The sequence below is a fragment of the Brassica oleracea genome, chromosome C7 (assembly GCF_000695525.1).
Source record: "Brassica oleracea var. oleracea cultivar TO1000 chromosome C7, BOL, whole genome shotgun sequence".
Taxonomy (NCBI): domain Eukaryota; kingdom Viridiplantae; phylum Streptophyta; class Magnoliopsida; order Brassicales; family Brassicaceae; genus Brassica; species Brassica oleracea.
In genome coordinates this window covers 42,777,100-42,798,074 of record NC_027754.1, presented here as the reverse complement: position 1 = coordinate 42,798,074, position 20,975 = coordinate 42,777,100, and the positions used below count along the sequence as shown (strand labels likewise).

The window sequence follows — 20,975 nt, the reverse complement described above, 5'->3', positions numbered from 1 at the left end:
GATCTCATCAATACACGCTTGTATCCATTCTCTTGACTCACTTGCTTCCAAGAAATTGATCGGCTCATTGTTAAGACATAGGAGTAGCTTCTCTCCTTCTTCTTCTGCGAGAAGAACATAATCCTCTAGGTATTTAGGCTTGTTACTTTGTCTGGTTGATCTTCGCAGAGCCGGTTGATCATCTTCTTCCTCTGTTTCGCTATTCTCATGCTCGATAATAGATTCATCTTTCTTCATACAGTCAGCTCCTCTGTTTCTAGCAGCTTCATCGACCTCGACGCTCTCTTTATCTCCTTCTATCGTGTCTTGAGCTCCATGGTTCACAATTCTCCCAAGAGTGGCGCCAAATTCTTCATCTTGTCTCTCTTCTAGACTGGTTTTGTTCCAGTCCCAACCTCTCGTTTCATCAAACACTATGTCTCGACTCACTACTATCCTGTGGCTTTGAGGATCATATAGTCTGTAAGCTTTTGATCCAGGTTATGTTCCGAGATGTATGAGCTTTCTTGATCGATCATCAAGTTTCTTTATCTTCGACTTCTCAATTTTTGCATAGCCAATGCATCCAAAGATCCTAAGATGGTTTATGTTTGGCTTCTTTCCGTGGAAGAGTTCATATGGAGTTCGATCCTTCAATGCTCATGTTGCTATCCGGTTTAGTAGATATGTTGAATGCTGAATTGCTTCTCCCCATTTTTAAAACAAGTTAACAACTTTTGTAGCTGTCGAATATAGTTTACTTTTAATTTGGCTTTTCTGTTTATTATAGAAATTGAAATCAATTAACACCATTTGTAAGCCAATTTGGTTGTGGTGTTGTTTGATGCAAGCTCCATGTTTCGTTTAGTTTTCAATATGATTTTTCTTGTCAGATTTCGTCTAAAAATGTTGGAGTTTTCTTTACATGGCTTTATCCACTTAATACGTTCATATTTTGTTGTACTGTAACTTTGATTGACTCACCGTCGTCGCCACTCCACAATCCATCCCATGTTTCACGGCAATCTACAAAAGTCACAAAGAGGAAAAATATATTCGTTATATTAATGATATGAGTGCTTCATGATGTAAATACAAATGAAAGAAGTCAGAACCATGTCTTATTGCACCTCTTTCATCTTCCTTGTCCTTTTCTCCTTACTCGCTAGCTTCAGAGCTTATGCTCAAAACCCTGGTTACTTATACCATTTTTGTCCAAATACAACAACTTATACAAGAAACAGCACTTACTTCACCAATCTCAAAACCCTTTTGTCTTCCATCTCTTCCCCTGACGCTTCCTACTCCACCGGATTCCAGAACTCCACCGTGGGACGCGATCCCGACAGGGTCACGGGACTTTTCCTCTGCCGAGGAGATCTTTCGCCAGAAGTTTGCCGTCGCTGCGTCGCCTTCTCCGTCAACGAAACCTTAACTCGGTGGTGTCCGAATGAGAGTGAGGTTGTGCTCTATTACGGCGAGTGCATGCTCAGATACTCTAACCGGAATATTATATCGACAGTTATATACGATGGAGGGTATATCAGGTTGAACGGCAATGTTTCATCTAATCAAGAAGACAGGTTCGAAGATTTGGTGTCGACAACGATGAACCAAGCTGCAGACAAAGCAGCTAACAGTTCTAGGAAGTTCTATACAATAAAAGCCAATTGGACCGCACTCGAGAGTCTATACGGCCTGGTTCAGTGCACTCCTGATCTGTCAAGATACGACTGTTTGCGTTGCCTGCATCAGTCCATCGATGGAATGCCTCTTAACAAAATTGGGGGTACACTTATCTGGCCTAGTTGTAATGCTAGGTACGAGCTTTACTTGTTCTTCAATGAAACCGGCACTGGTAAACCTCCGGAACAACAAGCACCGCCGCTACAGCAACGGCTGTTACCACCTCCTTCCGCCTCTACTTCTCCTGTCTCATCTCTTCCACGACCTGGTGAACTAATTCGTCTTCCTATGTTTTCTCAAAATGTTCAATACTATCCAATCTCAAGCAAGTGTCTTTTTTTTTATATGCAGGTAAACATTGGAATTTTAAAATGGTGATAGTAGCCATTGTTGTGGCTATTGTAGTGGCCGTTCTGCTTTCCGTAGCTGGTTATTGTTTCCTTGCTAAGAGGACAAAGAAGACTTCAGATAATGCACCAGCCTTTTATGGTAAAGATTTCAGTGAATAACAACCTTAACTAAGTTTAGCTTATGTCACTGATCAGTTTGTTTTGGGTCTCATCTGATTGCTACGGCTTATTGTGCAACAGGAGATGATATTACAACCATTGAGTCGCTGCAACTTGATTATAGAATAATTCAAGCTGCAACAAATAATTATTCTGAAAATAATAAAATTGGCCAAGGTGGATTTGGCGAGGTTTACAAGGTACTATTACTTTTAGCTCCTTAATTTTGCCTTAACTTCTGTACTTTTTATTGAAATTTTATGTCAATACATTTGGATAACAAGATGATGCTGATCAAAACATATAGGGTACATTCCCAAATGGGGTTGAAGTTGCGGTGAAGAGACTGTCAAAATCATCAAAACAAGGTGACACAGAGTTCAACAACGAGGTTGCTGTTGCTGCAAAGCTTCAGCATAGAAATTTGGTTAGGCTCCTAGGATTTTCTCTAGAACAAAAAGAAAGGATATTGGTCTATGAGTATGTGCCCAACAAAAGCCTTGATTACTTCCTCTTTGGTCAGTTGCATTTATTTCTTTATTTCAATTATTCTTTAGCCATATTCTTGAATACTCATATTAAAAATCTGTAGATCTAACTGTAATTCATGGATGCACACACAGACCCTTCAAACAAAGGTCAGCTGGACTGGACTCGACGATACACGATCATTGGAGGGATTTCTCGGGGGATTCTTTATCTCCATCAAGATTCAAGGCTCACAATTATACACCGTGACCTCAAAGCAAGTAACATTCTCCTGGAGGCAGATATGAATCCGAAAGTTGCCAATTTTGGAATGGCCAGGATCTTTGGAATGGACCAAACCCATGATAACAAAAGCGAGATAGTTGGCACCTAGTAAGTCTTTCACTTAACTTCTCTTAATTGAAATTTGTTAAACATGATTTTGCCAATTTACCATAGTTTTGTTGTGGATTCCAGTGGTTACATGGCTCCTGAATATGCGATTCATGGCCAGTTCTCAATGAAATCAGATGTTTATAGCTTTGGAGTGTTAGTTATTGAGATTATTAGCGGTATGAAGAACAACAGCTTCAACGAGATAGACGGCGCACATGACATAGTTACATATGTAAGTTTTTTAGGCAATCGTGTTTTTTGTATTTAGCTCTCTTACAATAATAAGCGATGTTTGCAAGAATTGAGTGATTGATTAATATTCTAGGCGTGGAGGCTTTGGAGTAACGGTAGAGCGTTACACCTCGTAGACCCTATTATTATTGATAACTGCCCGAACAGTGAAGTGGTTCGGTGCATCCATATTGGTCTTTTATGTGTTCAAGAAGATCCTGTAGAGCGTCCGACCTTTTCAACCATTTTTGTAATGCTCACTAGTCAGACTGTGACTTTACCAGTGCCTCGTCAACCAGGTTTTTTCGTTCAGAGCAGACCTGGGAGAGACCCGCTTGACTCGGATCAGTCTACTACAACCAAGTCTGATCCAACATCTGTCGACGATGCGTCCATCACTGATATATATTCTCGGTGAATATGGTATTCTTACCTTAATGTTTGAACCTAATCGTACTATTGAAAACAAGTTAAATAACTTTCGTAGCTTTTGAATATTGTTTAGTTTTAATTTGGTTTTTCTGTTTATTACAGAAAATGAAATCAGATAACACCATTTGTAAGCCAGATTGGTTGTGGTGTTGTTTGATGCAAGTTCCAAGTTTCCTTTAGTTTTCAATATGCATTACATATGGTTTTTTTTTGTTTGCATTATGTATGGTTTGTAAAACAAAGAAAAATATAATTGTTTTTTAGCATTGACTTTTGACTTTTGAGATTCATTTCCATGGACGAATTCAACATTAGACATTTTAGGAGAGAAACTTCGATTGCTGTTTAAACTGGTAAGAAACGGATCCAACACATCGCCCACGCTTTGCCTTGTCCGCTACTCCAACACTTCTTTTTCAGGATTAGCAGATCTAAACAAGCTCACAAACACTGGTTAAGATGACAAAGATCATGCTATTGGTCACTGTGTTAGGCTATTAGAGGCTTAATTAGGCAAAACAAGTCAAAAAAGAAGAAACGTGTAAATAATATACAACTCATACATGTTTGTGGCTACAATAGCAATACGAATAGTTACAAATCAGCTTATTTTTTAACACCGGTTGATTTAGAAATCAGGCAAGAATATAAACGTTTGTCTTCAACGAGGATATACATCTGTGATCGAGGCATCATCAACAGACCGTAGAAGAGACTTGGTCGTTGTAAATTGGTCTGAATCAAGCGGGTCTTTTCCGAGTCTACTCTGAAAGAAAAGACCTGGCTGCCTAGGGACGGGTAATGTCACAGTATTACTAGTGAGCATCAGAACAATGGTTGACAAGGGTGGACGCTCTACAGGATCTTCTTGAACACACAAAAGACCTATATGGACACATCGAACAACTTCATTCCTTTGGCAATTATCTACAATAATTGGATCCACGAGGTCTAGCGGTGTCCCATTACTCCAAAGCCTCCATGCCTAGAATATTATTTTGAGCAATCAGCACTTGCAAACATGGTCAGGTAAGTATGGAACTTGATTGGCTAAACACTTACATATGAAACCAAGTCATGTGCACCATCTGTTTGGTAGAAGCTGCTATTCTTCTTGCCGCTTATAATCTCAAGAACTAACACTCCAAAGCTATAGACATCTGATTTCATTGAGTACTGACCATGCATTGCATACTCAGGAGACATGTAACCACTGCAACCAACAACAAGACTTTAGTGTGTTGCCAAAAAAAAGTTCATTAATGGAGGGAAAGTAAATGGCAAAACTTACTAAGTCCCCACTATCCTGCTTGTATTCTCTTCTGTTTGGTTCATTCCAAAGATCCTTGCCATTCCAAAATCAGCAATTTTAGGATTCATATCCGAATCCAGAAGAACGTTACTTGCTTTAAGGTCACGGTGTATAATCGTGAGCCGTGAATCTTGATGAAGATACAGAATCCCTCGAACAATTCCACCAATTATCTTGTATCGCCGAGACCAATCCAGCTGAGTTTGCTTTGCAGGGTCTGTACACATCCATAGATTAGCATCAGCTTTAAAGATTTGCAACTTAAGTGTCAAGATTTGGCGAAAAAATCACTGAGAAATGCAACTAACCAAATATGAAGTAATCAAGGCTTTCGTTGGGCACGTACTCATAGACTAGTACCCTCTCTTCTCCTTCTAGACAAAATCCGAGAAGCCTAACAAGATTTCTATGTTGTAGCTTTGCAACAAGAATAACCTCGTTCTTAAACTCCGCATCACCTTGTCCTGATGACTTTGACAGTCTCTTCACCGCAACTTCAGTGCCATCGGATAATGCACCCTACCGTTTTCACCACCATTATGTTGGCCCAAAATGGTAATGAAAATAAATATATATCTGAAGGCAGTTAAGGAACTATAATTACCTTGTAAACCTCTCCAAATCCACCTTGGCCAATCTTATTACTTTCAGAAAAATCATTAGTAGCAGTTTGGATTGATCTGTAATCAAGCTGCAGTGATTCTGCGGTTGTTATATCATCCCCTGGTGCATAAATAAAGTCTTAGAAGCAGGAAAGAGACGCTGAGCATTAACATTAATCAAATTTCAAACCCAACTAAAGATTATTCATCATTTTAAAATGTTTTACCATCAAATGCAGATGATGTGCCATAAGTCTTCTTTGCCCTCTTTGCAAGGAAATAATAACAAGCTATGAAAAGCAGAGCAACCACTATAGTAGGTACAACAATGGCTACCACTAGAACACTTGAACTCCCACCTTTCTCTGTTATTCAAACATCATTACATTAGCTTTAATATTAGATAGTGGGAGCAGTGAAGACAGAGTTCTAACCAGGTGGCGGAGGAACTGAAACCGGCGGTTGTGGTGGCGGTGGAGGTGTAGTAATGGCAGATTCGTTGTAAAAGGCGTAAAGCTCATATCTTGAACTACAGCTAGGCACAAGAAATCTACCTCCAATTTTATCGGTGGGTAACTGATTGATGCCCTGTTGAAGACAACTCAAACAGTCTTGTCTTGTCAGATCAGGAGTGCACTGAACCAATCCGTATAAACTCTGTGATGCAGTCCAGTCAGCTTTTCTCGCATCGAACTTTCTAGGACTGTCCGCAGCTTCACTGGCGGCTTGGTTCATTGTTGACAAGATCAAATCTCTGAACTGGTCATTTTGGTTAGATGTAATATTTTGGGTGTTCCTCAAGATTACACCTCCATTTCTATTCAACGTCGAGAGAATATTCCGGTTAGAGTATCTGTTTGTGAACAAAACAAGATTAAAGAAACTCAAGAGAGCAAAACAAGATTAAAGCAAATACCCGTTTTAGAATTGTATATTGATTATGTGAATGGATCAACCAATACCTTACTATACACTCGTCGTAATAGAGCACTACCTCTCTCTCATTAGGACACCGAGTTGAGGTGTCGTTGACGACAAAGGCGACGCATCTGCGGCAAACTTCCGGCGAGACGTCTCCTCGGCAAAGGAAAAGTCCGGTGACACTGTCGGTGCCTTGTCCGGAGGTGGCGGTTTGGAATCCGGTGGAGTAAGAGGAGTTGCTGGAAGAGAGAGAGGACAAAAGTGTTCTGAGGTTGGTGGAGTAAGTGCTGTTTCTGGTGTAAGTTGTCGTGTTTGGACAGATGTGGTATACGTAAATGGGATCTTGAGCAGAAACTCTGAAGCTTGTGAGAAAGGAGAAAATGAAAAGGAAGATCAAAGAGGCCCAAGAAGACATAACTGTTGAAATAAATTTTTTGAATTTTGATTCTCTCTCTCTCTCTTTCTGTAGATTACAATGAAACAGGGGATGGTTTTGTGAAGAGTGCCAGACGAAAAGTCAAAGGTTTTTGTATTCAAAATTCTTGTCCAACTTGTGTTCATCTACTAAACTATTAAAATATGGTATAAAAAATATTAAATGCGAGAAATTTTATGCATAGCCTTTGATCGGTTCATTAGTAGAAATGCACGTCAAGATTGGTTAGCAAAGGAAGAAACTATTCGTAGTTGGCATTTTGACGAGACTATAAATTTAGTTGTTGGCATTTATTTCAAACATTATTTTCTTCGGTATAAGTAAAAAAAAAAAAAAACTCGTTTTCATCTTTGTGCCTACTACAAGAACCTTCTCTGTCTTCTCCACTTGGTCAATTGAATTGGTCTTCTCTCCTTCGGAGTTCTTTGTCGGTTACTCATTAAATTAGGTCATACAGATAACCCCTTTCTTCCTTCCTCCCACTTCCTTTTCTCTTCCACTTTTCGAATAGACTTAGATCTTACACGTCTCAAGCTTTAGATGGCACTCGCTGCTATACAGCAGCATGGCCATCACGATGGATTCTCAGGTTACAGGAGTAGAAAAGGGTGGATAGAGGTAAAATAATGTTCATCATCAATATAAGGCATGATTCACTTTTTGTAGGACTCTTTGTTCAACATCCTCTTTGGTAACTGATTCGCGGACTCTTACGGTATGAGAATTAGCCGCTGAAATATTAAATATCAAGAATCTGACTTTGTGAAGATTTGTATGTCAATAGTTTCCAGAGTTTTTCTTTTCTTCTTCTGGTGTTTAATAAATCCAACACAATTGTCACTCAGGATTATGGTAAAGCACGTGACGATGTTACAACTTACAAGGTTTAACTCACATAGTATGTTTACATTTTATGAGTTAAATAACATTGCATCTCCTGTCACATTTTTTTTGTAAAGAACAAAGTGTATATGGGGCAGCGTTGGATAGGCTCGAAAATCGTTGATTCCAAGAGGAATGGCGGTTCGACGAGGACTCGATGACCGTTGATTTCGAAGAATAGCCGTTCAAACGAGGGTTCTTGGTAATCGGAGAATACCGAAGACAAGAAAGAAGAACTGAAAGTTCTAGGGTTTTTCTTATTCAATATATCAATAATGTTTACAAAGCTATAGATCAAACTATATATACTAGGCTAACGAGATCGTAACCGTCTCTCCACACACTAATCTACGCAAGTTATACTTATCCTCATAATTAACATAATGGCTAAATAAAATAGAAACAATATAAACACATATATCTCGTAAGCCCATGGTCCATAGTATGCGCTGCAATGCATCAGTACAGCTTACTGTCAAACACGAAATGACTCCAAGCGAAGCTAAAAGAGATGTACTGTTAAAAAGATTAGTGGTTAGATCCTCAGTCCGAGTCAAGAGACTTCTAGAGATTTTGATTGGAGCCAATATCAACTTCCTTACGAGAGATAGGATGCCGAAGTCACTCAAGTCAGCGTTATAGAGCCGAGGAAACACAAATGAGTTAATTGTCAATATCTTTTAATAATTTGGTTTTGTGAAATCATACAAGTTTTAGAATATAATCTCACGTTCGAACCGCAAAAAAAAAAAAAAAAACAGAGTATTTACACCAGTTTTAATCAAGTTTACACTGACAGATAACATTTCAATAAACACTTAACATTTTGTTCCAAGGAAAAATATGAGATATCAGTCAACGTATGGCTAACGTAATTGAACACATTTTTAGAAAGAAAAAATGTCACTTGAACACATATTCCTTTGCCTTTGAAGTACTGAGAGAAATATGGAATGGTTTATAATCCCTTACTAGATTTTGACCAGCGCTTTAAAAGCGCGGGATATTATACTTTGTAAAAATATAATAAAAATTCATCAAATGCTTTGTTAAAAATGATAAATGGTAGATCCACCTTATTTAAATCCGTCTCATTTTCGACGAAAACATATACATCTCGACCGTTTGAACCATTTACTGTTAAGTTTTCAATAATATTATATATTTAGATTCATGATATTGATCATCTATTTAGACCGGTTTGGGTTTATTTTGAGTGACCAAAATCATTTAGTTTTAAAAAATGTATATTTGTATCGTATTTTTCTTAAGAAATGTTTAGTTCATTTCTAAAAATTGAAAACAATGTTTAGATTTTTTATTTTTAAAAAATAAAAAATTAAATCAATGTAATTCATGAATAAAAAACTTAATATCTACAGTTGTCAAGTTTAGTGGGTTCAAAATAATGTAAATTTAGTTAAAAACCATAAAAGAAAAGTTAGTAAAAAAAATTAATACATGTGGAAATTTACATTGTGAAAGTGAACCGGCCTCCACATAGATCAAACAAAATCAAAAAATTATTCACAATAATTTATAACCTAGATTTGAGAATATTCAATAAATTTAAAATTAGATATGATTATATATATATATGCTTTTTATAAAATCGTTTTTGTTAAGTATTAAATTGAAAGATTGCAATCTTTTAAATTGGCTAAATATTAGATAATTTAATATAATACCTATGATTTATAAGGAAACTCATATTCATTATGTTTTTGTAAATTCATTTATTAAAATTAATTATATTTATAAGTGAAAAAGAAATGACATTAGATGTATATATAATGAAAATTGAAGCGCAAAATCCAATTTTTTTTAAAAAAAAGAATCCTACTTTAATAGTATAGATATATTAATCCACAAGCATTTTTAATAATAAACCTTGCTTTGGTAAATTAATAACAATTTTGCCATTATAGCTTATGTGGCATGCTCACATTCCTTCTGAGCTATCTTAGTTAACAACCTTTAGATTACTAGAAAATTTACAATTTCTGCCATTGGTACATATTAACATTTTATCTTACTACATTATATCTTATAAGGTATACAAATCGGATCGTTAGCAATAATCTTTTAAGAAAATAATTAGTTTACAAAAGAATTTTGATTCCTCCTTATCAATTATGTATATGATACGTCTGCTCAAGATGTTTTAGCAAGGAAGAAGTCGTTAAGTACATTTTCTAAATGATCTGAGCCGGAGGCTTGATCCGTGTGGTCTGAGCTGCGAGCTACGAACCGTGAGCCTTCTATGCATCACGAGTCACAACAATCTTCATCGTTTCATCTCTATAATCTGCGCTTTGCAAGCGCAGGTCAAGATCTAGTCCTATATTAGTTTAGGAAATTATGTTAGATCATTAACTATATAAACTAAGCATATTGTAACTTATTTATCATGAGAGTCTAATAATATTTCTTCCAATTCATAACTCTCAATAACTTGTCGATGTTTCAGGTAATGTGCTTTTTTTTTTTCTCCAGGTAATGTGTTATTTCAACATTAAAAATAAGAAGAGGCATATATACATTTAGTGAATAAGAGTATAGGAGAAAAGTGGGAAAGCATGAAAAGAAAGTTCAAAAGGCTATGCTTTTCTTGTCTTGTGCTTGTCTGACTTCGTCTAAAACCCACTTTATACGTTCATATTTTTGTTGTATAACAAAAAGTTACATTAAGAAGAAAAAAAGAGTTTACTTTGACTTTGATTGACTTGCCGTCGTCGCTACTCCGTTTCACGGCAATCTACAAAAACCACAAAGAGAGAAATAATATATTCGTTATATAAATGAGTGCTTCATGATGTAAACACAAACTGACAGAAGTCAGAACCATGTCTTCTTGCACCTCTTTCATCTTCCTTGTCCTTTTCTCCTTACTAGCTAGCATCAGAGCTTATGCTCAAAATCCTGGTTACACATTCCATTCTTGTCCAAATACAACAACTTATACAAGGAACAGCACTTACTTCACCAATCTCAAAACCCTTTTGTCCTCTCTCTCTTCCCCTGACGCCTCCTACTCCACCGGATTCCAGAACGCCACGGTAGGACGGGATCCCGACAGGGTCACAGGACTTTTCCTCTGCCGAGGAGATGTCTCGCCTGAAGTTTGCCGTAGCTGCGTCGCCTTCTCAGTCAACGAAATCTTAGCTCGGTGTCCGAATGAGAAAGAGGTCGTGCTTTACTACGACGAGTGCATGCTCAGATACTCTCACAAAAATATTCTATCGACCCTTGTATACGAAGGAGGGTTTTTCATGTTCAACGGCAATATTTCATCTAATCAAGAAGACCGGTTCGAAGATTTGGTGTCGACCACGATGAACCAAGCTGCCGACAAAGCAGCTAACAGTTCTAGGAAGTTCTATACGATAAAAGCCAATTGGACCGCACTCCAGAGGTTATACGGCCTGGTTCAGTGCACTCCTGATCTGACAAGATATGACTGTTTGCGTTGCTTGCATCAATCCATCGATGGAATTCCTCTTAACAAAATTGGGGGTAGACTTTTCTGGCCTAGTTGTAATGCAAGGTACGAGCTTTACTTGTTCTTCAACGAAAACGACACTAGAACACCTCCAGAACAACAGGCACCACCGCCACCACCGCCATCACCGCTACCACCTCCTCCCGCCTCTACTTCTCCGGTTTCATCTCTTACACGAACTGGTGAACTCTTTTATCTTCATCTGTTTATTACTATGGTTTCTCAAAATATTCAATACTATCCGTTCTCAAGAAAATGTTTTTTTTCTTAATACGCAGGTAAACATCATGAGAATTCAAAAGTGTTAATAGTAGCCATCGTCGTGGGTATTGTAGTGGCTGTTTTGATTTTCATAGCTGGTTATTGTTTCCTTGCAAAGAGGACAAAGAAGACTTCAGATAATGCACCAGCCTTTTATGGTAAGGGTTCCAGTGAATAACAACCTTAACTGATCAGTTTTTTTTGTCTCATCTGATTGCTACGAATTATTGTGCAACAGGGGATGATATTACAACCATTGAGTCACTGCAACTTGATTATCGAATTATTCAAGCTGCAACAAATAACTATTCTGAAAATAATAAAATTGGTGAAGGTGGATTTGGTGAGGTTTACAAGGTACTATTTTCCTTAATTTTGCATGACGTTCTGTACTTTTTCTTGAAAAATTATGTCAACACATTTGGATAACGAGATGGTGCTAATGAAAACGGACAGGGAACATTCGCGAATGGGGTTGAAGTTGCGGTGAAGCGACTGTCGAAATCATCAAGACAAGGTGACACAGAGTTCAAGAACGAGGTTGTTGTTGTTGCAAAGCTCCAGCATAGAAATTTGGTTAGGCTTCTAGGATTTTCTCTAGAACAAAAAGAGAGGATACTGGTCTACGAGTATGTGCCCAACAAAAGCCTTGATTACTTCCTCTTTGGTCAGTTACATTTGTTGTTTTGTTTCAGTACTTATTCTTTTGCCATATTCTTGAAACTTGGGATTACAAATTATTAGAATTTACTATAATACCATGGATGTGCACACACAGACCCTGCAAAGCATGGTCAGCTGAACTGGACACGACGATATAAGATCATTGAAGGGATTGCCCGGGGAATTCTGTATCTCCATCAAGATTCAAGGCTCACAATTATACACCGTGACCTCAAAGCAAGTAACATTCTCCTGGATCGGGATATGAATCCGAAAGTTGCTGATTTTGGAATGGCTAGGATCTTTGGAATGGACCAAACCCAGGATAACACAAGCAAGATAGTTGGCACCTAGTAAGTCTTCCACACAACTTCTCGTAAGATGAAACTTGTTAAACATGATTTTGCCAATTTACCAGAGTTTTGTTGTGGATTCCAGCGGTTACATGGCTCCTGAATATGCGATTCATGGCCAGTTCTCAATGAAATCAGATGTTTATAGCTTTGGAGTGTTAGTTCTTGAGATTATTAGCGGTATGAAGAACAACAGCTTCAACGAGATAGACGGCGCACATGACCTAGTTACATATGTAAGTGTTTTAGGCAATCGTGTTTTTTGTATTTAGCTCTCTTTCAATAATAAGCGATGTTTGCAAGAATTGAGTGATTGATTAATATTCTAGGCGTGGAGGCTTTGGAGGAACGGTAGAGCGTTACACCTCGTAGACCCTATTATTATTGATAACTGCCCGAACAGTGAAGTGGTTCGGTGCATCTATATTGGTCTTTTATGTGTTCAAGAAGATCCTGTAGAGCGTCCGACCTTTTCAACCATTTTTGTAATGCTCACTAGTCAGACTGTGACTTTACCAGTGCCTCGGCAACCAGGTTTTTTCGTTCAGAGCAGACCTGGGAGAGACCCGCTTGATCCAGATCAGTCTACTACAACCAAGTCTGATCCAACATCTGTTGACGATGCGTCCCTCACTGATATATATTCTCGTTGAATATGGTGTTTTTACCTTAAAGTTTGAACCTACCGGTATTATTGTAAACAAGCTAGTTGACAACTATTGTGGCTGTCGAATGTTGTTTAGTTTTAATTTGTCTTTTCTGTTCATTATAGAAACTGAAATCAAATAACACCATTTGTAAGCCAGTTTGGTTGTGGTGTTGTCTGATGCAAGTTCCATCGTTCGTTTAGTTTTCAATATGAATTATCTGTATGGGGCCTTATTAAACAAAGAAAAATATATTTGACTTTTGGCATTGACTTTTGACTTTTGAGATTCATTTCCGTGACCGTATTTGCAGGTTTAAGGACAGCAATTATGTGTTTGACGAATTCAACAATATTTTAGGAGAGAAACGTTGATTGCTGTTTAAATTGGTAAGAAACGGACCCCACAAATACCCCACGGTTGCCTTGTCCGCTACTCCAACACTTCTTTTTCAGGATGTTGTTGATCACTGTATTAGGCTAATTAGAGGCTTAATTTGGCAAAACTAATCAGACAAGAAGAAATGTGTAAATAATATACAACCATACATGCTCGTTGTTACAATAACAATACAAACAGTTACTAATCAGCTTATTTTTAACACCGGTTGACTTAGAAATCATGCAAGAATGTAAACCTTGGTTTTCATCGAGTATATACATCTGTGATCGAGGCATCATCAACAGACCGTAGAAGAGACTTGGTCGTTGTAAATTTGTCTGAATCAAGAGGGTCTTTTCCGAGTATACTCTGAAAGAAAAGACCTGGTTGCCTAGGGATGGGTAATGTCATGGTAATACTAGTGAGCATCAGAACAATGGTTGACAAGGGTGGACGCTCAACAGGATCTTCTTGAACACACAAAAGACCTATATGGATACATCGAAAAACTTCATTCCTTTGGAAATTATCTACAATAGATGGATCCACGAGGTCTAGCGGTGTCCCATTACTCCAAAGCCTCCAAGCCTGGAATATTATTTTAACCAATCAGCACTTGAAACTGTGGTCAGGTAAGTATATATGGAACTTGATTGGCTCAACACTTACATATGAAACCAAGTCATGTGCGCCATCTGTTTGGTAGAAGCTGCTATTCTTCTTGCCGCTTATAATCTCAAGAACCAACACTCCGAAGCTATAGACATCTGATTTCATTGAGTACTGACCATGCATTGCATACTCAGGAGACATATAACCGCTTAAACACACAACAAGACTTTAGTATGTTTCCAAAAGAAGTTCTTTAAATGGAAGGAATGTAAAAGACAAAACTTACTAGGTCCCCACTATCCTGCTTGTATTCTCCTCTGTTTGGTTCATTCCAAATATCCTTGCCATTCCAAAATCAGCAATTTTAGGATTCATATCTGCATCCAGAAGAACGTTACTTGCTTTAAGGTCACGGTGTATAATTGTGAGCCTTGAATCTTGATGAAGATACAGAATCCCTCGAGCAATTCCACTAATAATCTTGTATCGCCTAGACCAATCCAGCTGACATTGCTTTACAGGGTCTGCATGCATCCATAGATTAGCATTAGCTTCAAATATTTCCAAGAATTGGTCATTGAGAAGGGCAACTAACCAAAGATGAAGTAATCAAGGCTTTCGTTGGGCACGTACTCGTAGACTAGTACCCTCTCCTCTCCTTCTAGACAAAATCCGAGAAGTCTAACTAGATTTCTATGTAGTAGCTTTGCAACAAGAATAACCTCGTTCTTAAACTCTGCATCACCTTGTCCTGATGACTTTGACAGTCTCTTGACCGCAACTTCAGTGCCATCCGACAATGTACCCTACCGTTTTCACCACCATTATGTTGGCCCAAAATGGTAATGAAAAGAAAAAACATATCTGAAGGCAGTTAAGGAACTATAATTACCTTGTAGACCTCTCCAAATCCACCTTGACCAATCTTATTACTTTCTGCAAAATCATTAGTAGCAGTTTGGATCGTTCTGTAATCAAGCTGCAGTGATTCTGCCGTTGTTATATCATCTCCTGGTGCATAAAGAAAATCTTAGAAGCAGCAAAGAGAATCTGAACACTGACATAAATCAAAATCCAAACCCAACTAAAGATTATTCATCATTTGACATCTTTACCATCAAATGCAGATGCTGTGCCAAAAGTCTTCTTTGCCCTCTTGGCAAGGAAGCAATAACAAGCTATGAAAAGCAGAGCAACCACTATAATAGGTACAACAATGGCTACCACTAGTACACTTGAACTCCCACCTTTCCCTGTTATTCAAACATCATTAGCTTTGATATCGATCAGATAGTGGGAGCAGTTAAAGACAGAGTTCGAACCAGGTGGCGGAGGAGCTGAAACCGGCGGTTGTGGTGTTGTAATGGCCGATTCGTTGTAAAATGGGTAAAGCTCGTACCTAGAACTACAGCTAGGAGCCAGAAATTGTCCTCCAATTTTATCGGTGGGTAACTGATTGATGCCTTGTTGCAGACAACTCAAACAGTCTTGTCTTGTAAGATCAGGAGTGCACTGAACCAACCCGTATAAACTCTGTGGTGCAGTCCAGTTAGCTTTTCTCGCATCAAACTTTCTAGGACTGTCCGCAGCTTCACTGGCGGCTTGGTTCATCGTCGACAAGACCAAGTCTCTGAACTGGGCTTGTTGGTTAGATGTAATATTTTGGCCGTTACTCATGACTACTGCTCCATTAGTGCTCAACGTCGAGAGAATATTTCGGTTAGAGTATCTGTTGTGAAAAAACTTGAATTAATCTCGAATAAAGCAAAGAAACTTACAATATTAAAGCATTTACCCGTTTTAGGGTTATATATTTTGATTAATGTGAATGAATTAACAATTAATACCTTACTATACACTCATCGTAATAGAGCACGACCTCTCTCTCGTTTGGACATCTATTTGAGGTGTCGTTGACGACAAAGGCGACGCAGCTGCGACAAAATTCAGGCGAGACGTCTCCTCGGCAGAGGAAAAGTCCGGTGACGCTGTCGGTGCCTTGTCCGGAGGTGGCGGTTTGGAATCCGGTGGAGTAAGAGGAGTTGTTGGAAGAGAGAGAGGACAATAGGGTTCTTAGATTGGTGGAGTAAGTGCTGTTTCTGGTGTAAGTTGTCGTGTTTGGACAGTTGTGGTATACGTAATTGGGATCCTGAGCATAAGCTCTGAAGCTAGTAAGAAAGGAGAAAAAGAAGAGAAAGATCAAAGAGGCCCTATAATACATAACTAGCTTCTCGTCAAGCTTTGTGTATTGATTCTATCTTTCTCTCTCTCGATTACAATGAAACAGAGGATGGTTTTGTGATTAGTAACAGATGAAAAAGTCAAGGTTCTTTTATTCATAATTCTTGTCAAACTTGTGTTCATCTACTGTATAAAAGAATATTATGCGAGAATAATTGTTGATTATTCTTGTAAGAAACGTTCTTAGGCAGAAAAGCTTTGCCGCTGATCCGGAAAGTTCTTAGACATCATATGGTCAACATACTACTTTTTCATTGACGTCGTTTCGTAGGTATCTTGCTTGTTGGAAATTCAACCTTGACTAATGTTTTTTTTTTTTTTTTTTTTTTTTTAAAACATTTGAAAAACAAATTTGTTATAATAATATAATTTTATATTGCATTTTTTGGCAAAAGATGATTTATATAGAACTCGATGCTTTGCATTGCAGTTTCAACAAACAAAAGTTGTGATGATCTAATGGTTATTAGTGCAAGAAAGTGGTTTCCTTATTTCGTAAGCTCATTTTTGACCACGGTACGGAGATGTACATACCTCAATCCTAGCTTTGAGGTTATAAGAAAATTACGTTTCAACAATTCAACATGAATCACAATTCAAATATTTATGAGAATTCATATCTAATATATAAGCTTACATTCACAGAAAAGGTAAGACTTCAGGCATACGCAACATACAGTTTAATTTTTTTACAAATTACAGACTTCAACATATGACACACATAAGCAAGAAAGTTTAATACCACATCAGAAGAGACTCAAGAAGGCAAGGAGTCTGGGAAAAACATTCTGAGGGAGGAAGATAAAGAGAATACACCTAGAGAAACCGCTGTGATCGAGGATCAGTTGGTCTCTCTAGAAACCAAGAGTTTGGCGGTGGGGAAAAACAAAGGGAATGGGAGCAATACTGAGAAAGAGGAACGTCAAGGAACTGGTGTTGGGGGAGGGAGTTGTCTACGGCCTTCTCTTCCGAGGAGCTCCAAGACAAACCACAAGATCTTTTCCGAGCACACCAACAAGGACACTGACCCTGGAACTCAGGGAAAACGGTCTCGCAAATCATCTCAATGACTGGGTTCTTCTGGAACGTGAGAGGATTTAACAAGGAAGCTAAGCACAAAGTCGTCCGTCAATGGATACAGAATAAGGGATTGCAGTTTGGTGGTCTGTTGGAAACTCGAGTCAAGGAGAGCAAATCAGCTCAAATTGTCTCAACAAATTTGACAGGCTGGTTATTTGTAAATAATTACGAGCTTAGTAGAAAAGGGAGGATATGGGTTCTTTGGAGTTCGCAAGTCATAGTGACCCCGGTCTTCAAATCTGATCAGATAATTACGGTTTCAGTTCTTGTGGAAGGAGAAGACGAGGAGATTCTCTGCTCCTTTGTCTATGCGGAAAACACTGCAGAGAAGAGAAAAGAGTTGTGGGATGATATCAAGTCTCATCAGAATTCACCAATGTTCAAAAACAAGGAATGGGTAATAATGGAAGACTTCAACGAGATACTAGATGGGGATGAGCACTCCAGCTACCAAGATTCGGGTCTGACTACTCCAGGGATGCGGGATTTTGAAAGTGTTATTCAACACTGCAAACTACTCGACATGGGTTATCAGGGTCCGAAGTTTACTTGGTGCAACAGAAGGGGCGAAGGAACAGTTTGCAAAAAACTGGATAGAATTCTGGTAAATGAGACCTGGCTCAACCAACGAACCCAAGCTTATGGCATTTTTGAGGCGGGAGGATGCTCAGATCACCTTCGGGGAAGATTTCACCTCCGGGCTGAGGCAGTGGGTAAGCGCAGACCTTTTATTTTCTCAAATGTCATTGCAGAAACTCCGGAGTTCTTGGACACAGTCTCGGACTATTGGAAAGATACAACACCTCTGTTCCAGTCCACAACTGATCTCTTCAGATTCTCTAAGTATCTCAAAGGCCTTAAACCTTTGATCCGAAGATTGAGCAAAGACAAGCTTGGAGCTTTTACGAAGCGGGTAAAAGAAGCTTACCAGGACCTATGCGAGAAACAAGAGAAGGTGATGTTAGACCCTACCCAAGGAAACATCTTAACAGAGCAAACGGCAGCTGAGAGATGGCAGAGGGTCTCAAATATTGAGGAGAAGGTCTTCAAGAAACGCTCTAAACTCCACTGGCTGCAAGTAGGAGATAGAAACAACAAAGCTTTCTACAATGCTGCAAAGGTCAGAGAAACCAGAAATGCTATCAGAGAAATCAAGTGTTCCTCGGGGAACATTGTCACTTCCCAAGAGGAGATCAAAAACGAGGCTGAGAGATTCTTCAACGAGTTCTTGTCTTTGGAACCTCCGGGTATGGAGGAGAAGTCAGTTGTGATCTCCAAGATCTCGTACCCTTCCGCTGCAATGATGAGCAAAGGGCAATGCTGATAAAGCCAGTAACAGAGAGCGAGATCAGGGAGGTGGTATTTCGAATGCCGAGCGACAAATCACCTGGATCTGATGGCTTCACCACGGAGTTCTTCAAGGCATCTTGGCCCATCATTGCTAAGGATTTTACAGTTGCGGTTCAATCCTTTTTCAGCAAAGGTTTCCTCCCCAAAGGTCTCAATGCAACAATCTTGGCACTCATCCCGAAGACAGACAATGCACAGGAGATGCGAGACTACATACCAATCTCCTGCTGCAATGTCCTATACAAGGTTATTTCCAAGATTATAGCAAACATACTGAAGAGCACACTCCCCCAATGCATCTCCTATAACCAGTCAGCCTTTGATACAGACAGGCTACTAGTGGAGAACTTGCTTCTTGCGACGGAGATAGTCAAAGACTATCACAAAGAGGACATCTCACCTTGATGCGCTATGAAGATCGACCTTGCAAAAGCCTTTGACTCAGTACACTGGCCATTCCTGCTGAACACCCTAAGGGAACTAAACATGCCTGAGGAATTTGTTCACTGGATTGAGCTCTGTGTGTGCACGGCTTCCCTCTCGGTGCAAGTCAATGGCGAGCTAGCGGGATTCTTCCAAAGCAAGAGAGGTCTGAGGCAAGGCTGTGCACTCTCTCCATACATATTCGTCATCTGCATCAACGTTCTCTCACTGATGCTAGATAAGGCGGTGGAGAACAAGTGATATCTTTCATATTTCCATTGTGTTATCCATTCACCCATGTGCATTTTGATCATATAGACTAGGATTTAGCCATGTTTAGGTTGCATTTTGCATGCATGAGTCTTTATTAGGTATTAGAATACCACATGGAGTTCTTGGAGACATTTGGGTGCGTTTTGGAGCTCAAAAGAGGTGATAAAGGTGATCATTGGACGAGCAGTGCATGGGAACGACCCTACCGGAGCGACGCCATGAACTCTCTGTGCCCTACCTCTCAGAGCGACCTTACCAGAGCGGCAACACGAGGTCGTTCGCCATTTTCGCTTCGGAGCGACCTCCTAGAGCGACAGAGCGAAGTCGCTCCAGTTCCAGAGCGACCTCACCACAACGACACTCAGAGGTCGCTCGGGGTTGTGTTGATTTGAGAGCGACGTACAAGCCGGGAGCGACGTCCCACAGCGACTACCTGAGGTCGCTCCCAGCACCCAAAGCGACCTCCCAGAGCGACGTGCCCAGGTCGCTCTGCGTCGTCTATTTGGTCGAACTTATGATTTATCAAGGGCTTTTTGGTCATTTTTTTATGCACGTTTTACACTTTCTAAACCTATGTTTAAGTACCTTTTGTAAGCCATTGGAGGCTGATTTTTTTTTGATCTTAAGAAAACCACCAAAAACCTCTCGGAAGGTTCATCTGTTTGATTCAATTGGTCATTTCTGTTATTGCAGTCATGTTGTTTTCATATCGATTCTATGTATTTCTCTACATGATTAATCTGAAATCCAATATGGGGTTAAGAGGAATCATGGAGATTAGTGAGTAATCACCTTTTGAATTCATGGGTTAGGGAGATTAAGGGTGATTAGGTTAGAGCTAGGTTGTTTTAGTGTACATCATTCTTAGTCCTTGCTAGTAGAGTATTCATAATGCATCTTCTGAGTTGGCCTATCAAAAGTTGATCTTTAAGCATTTCCCACCCGAAAGGTGTTTGATGAAATGCCTGAGACAACTCTCCTAAGCTTTTAGTATACTTTGCCAAAGACATTTGTTGTTAGAGGTGCTAAGATAGCCATTAGACTTGTTAGTAATGATTGCTTTCATATTATTCAACCAAAGACATTTGATGTTTGAAATGTGTTAGTAAATGAATATTCATCTAGACATAGAGCTTGTTTAGAACTGTGTCTAAGCTTAAGGTTGATAGTTTGATTGATCGTTTGCCATCCTTAGTTTGAAACTTGATCACCCAAGGTCTAATCCCTATGTCCATGGGTTCTCTTTTACTTTAGTCAAGAAAGTTACTTCATTTATCGCTTTTATTATTCTGCAATTGCATTAGCATTAATCATTAGTTTAGAAATCTGTTAAAT

At 39.0% G+C, this 20,975-nt stretch overlaps 5 protein-coding genes and 1 long non-coding RNA gene across 6 annotated transcripts; 4 read left to right on the top strand and 2 right to left on the bottom strand.

Annotated features, from left to right (window-relative positions):
- The first annotated feature begins 1,092 nt into the window (after nt 1-1,092).
- LOC106303534 (cysteine-rich receptor-like protein kinase 15) lies at nt 1,093-3,875 on the top strand. The gene is made up of 7 exons (XM_013739795.1): nt 1,093-1,933; nt 2,017-2,154; nt 2,256-2,374; nt 2,482-2,692; nt 2,798-3,035; nt 3,120-3,270; nt 3,364-3,875. The coding sequence occupies exons 1-7, from the start codon at nt 1,096-1,098 to the stop codon at nt 3,685-3,687; spliced, it is 2,019 nt and encodes a 672-aa protein (XP_013595249.1). The 5' UTR covers nt 1,093-1,095; the 3' UTR covers nt 3,688-3,875.
- A 349-nt stretch (nt 3,876-4,224) lies between these two features.
- LOC106303536 (cysteine-rich receptor-like protein kinase 10) lies at nt 4,225-7,053 on the bottom strand. Its single transcript, XM_013739798.1, has 8 exons — nt 6,578-7,053; nt 6,050-6,468; nt 5,843-5,980; nt 5,618-5,736; nt 5,322-5,532; nt 4,993-5,230; nt 4,764-4,914; nt 4,225-4,686 (listed from the first exon to the last, which is right to left on the bottom strand). Exons 1-8 carry the CDS (start codon nt 6,949-6,951, stop codon nt 4,363-4,365), a joined length of 1,974 nt encoding a protein of 657 aa, XP_013595252.1. The 5' UTR covers nt 6,952-7,053; the 3' UTR covers nt 4,225-4,362.
- Nucleotides 7,054-7,337: 284 nt separating this feature from the next.
- Nucleotides 7,338-8,182, top strand: LOC106303542. Its single transcript, XR_001262497.1, has 2 exons — nt 7,338-7,590; nt 7,932-8,182. It is a non-coding gene; the product is annotated as an uncharacterized LOC106303542 (long non-coding RNA).
- Nucleotides 8,183-10,682: 2,500 nt separating this feature from the next.
- On the top strand, nt 10,683-13,399 carry LOC106303531 (cysteine-rich receptor-like protein kinase 15). The gene is made up of 7 exons (XM_013739792.1): nt 10,683-11,538; nt 11,635-11,775; nt 11,856-11,974; nt 12,074-12,284; nt 12,396-12,633; nt 12,719-12,869; nt 12,963-13,399. Exons 1-7 carry the CDS (start codon nt 10,701-10,703, stop codon nt 13,284-13,286), a joined length of 2,022 nt encoding a protein of 673 aa, XP_013595246.1. The 5' UTR covers nt 10,683-10,700; the 3' UTR covers nt 13,287-13,399.
- A 438-nt stretch (nt 13,400-13,837) lies between these two features.
- LOC106303537 (cysteine-rich receptor-like protein kinase 10) lies at nt 13,838-16,630 on the bottom strand. The gene is made up of 8 exons (XM_013739799.1): nt 16,121-16,630; nt 15,596-16,002; nt 15,389-15,526; nt 15,166-15,284; nt 14,869-15,079; nt 14,560-14,797; nt 14,331-14,481; nt 13,838-14,249 (listed from the first exon to the last, which is right to left on the bottom strand). Exons 1-8 carry the CDS (start codon nt 16,492-16,494, stop codon nt 13,926-13,928), a joined length of 1,962 nt encoding a protein of 653 aa, XP_013595253.1. The 5' UTR covers nt 16,495-16,630; the 3' UTR covers nt 13,838-13,925.
- A 950-nt stretch (nt 16,631-17,580) lies between these two features.
- LOC106303362 lies at nt 17,581-18,918 on the top strand. Its single transcript, XM_013739648.1, has one exon. It carries the CDS (start codon nt 17,581-17,583, stop codon nt 18,916-18,918), a length of 1,338 nt encoding a protein of 445 aa, XP_013595102.1.
- Nucleotides 18,919-20,975: the final 2,057 nt, after the last annotated feature.

Bases quoted from the DNA above. Each gene is read 5' to 3' on its own strand.
- LOC106303534 (XM_013739795.1), top strand. From the start codon at position 1,096: ATGTCTTATTGCACCTCTTTCATCTTCCTTGTCCTTTTCTCCTTACTC. The intron at 1,934-2,016 runs GTGAACTAATTC...TTTTATATGCAG, and splicing joins CTCATCTCTTCCACGACCTG to GTAAACATTGGAATTTTAAA. The intron at 3,036-3,119 runs GTAAGTCTTTCA...TGTGGATTCCAG, and splicing joins AGCGAGATAGTTGGCACCTA to TGGTTACATGGCTCCTGAAT.
- LOC106303536 (XM_013739798.1), bottom strand. From the start codon at position 6,951: ATGTCTTCTTGGGCCTCTTTGATCTTCCTTTTCATTTTCTCCTTTCTC. The intron at 4,915-4,992 runs GTAAGTTTTGCC...TGTTGGTTGCAG, and splicing joins AGCAGGATAGTGGGGACTTA to TGGTTACATGTCTCCTGAGT. The intron at 4,687-4,763 runs GTAAGTGTTTAG...ATAATATTCTAG, and splicing joins CACATGACTTGGTTTCATAT to GCATGGAGGCTTTGGAGTAA.
- LOC106303531 (XM_013739792.1), top strand. From the start codon at position 10,701: ATGTCTTCTTGCACCTCTTTCATCTTCCTTGTCCTTTTCTCCTTACTA. The intron at 11,975-12,073 runs GTACTATTTTCC...GAAAACGGACAG, and splicing joins GATTTGGTGAGGTTTACAAG to GGAACATTCGCGAATGGGGT. The intron at 12,285-12,395 runs GTCAGTTACATT...GTGCACACACAG, and splicing joins CCTTGATTACTTCCTCTTTG to ACCCTGCAAAGCATGGTCAG.
- LOC106303537 (XM_013739799.1), bottom strand. From the start codon at position 16,494: ATGTATTATAGGGCCTCTTTGATCTTTCTCTTCTTTTTCTCCTTTCTT. The intron at 16,003-16,120 runs GTATTAATTGTT...TTTTCACAACAG, and splicing joins TACGATGAGTGTATAGTAAG to ATACTCTAACCGAAATATTC. The intron at 14,482-14,559 runs GTAAGTTTTGTC...TGTGTGTTTAAG, and splicing joins AGCAGGATAGTGGGGACCTA to CGGTTATATGTCTCCTGAGT.
- LOC106303362 (XM_013739648.1), top strand. From the start codon at position 17,581: ATGACTGGGTTCTTCTGGAACGTGAGAGGATTTAACAAGGAAGCTAAG.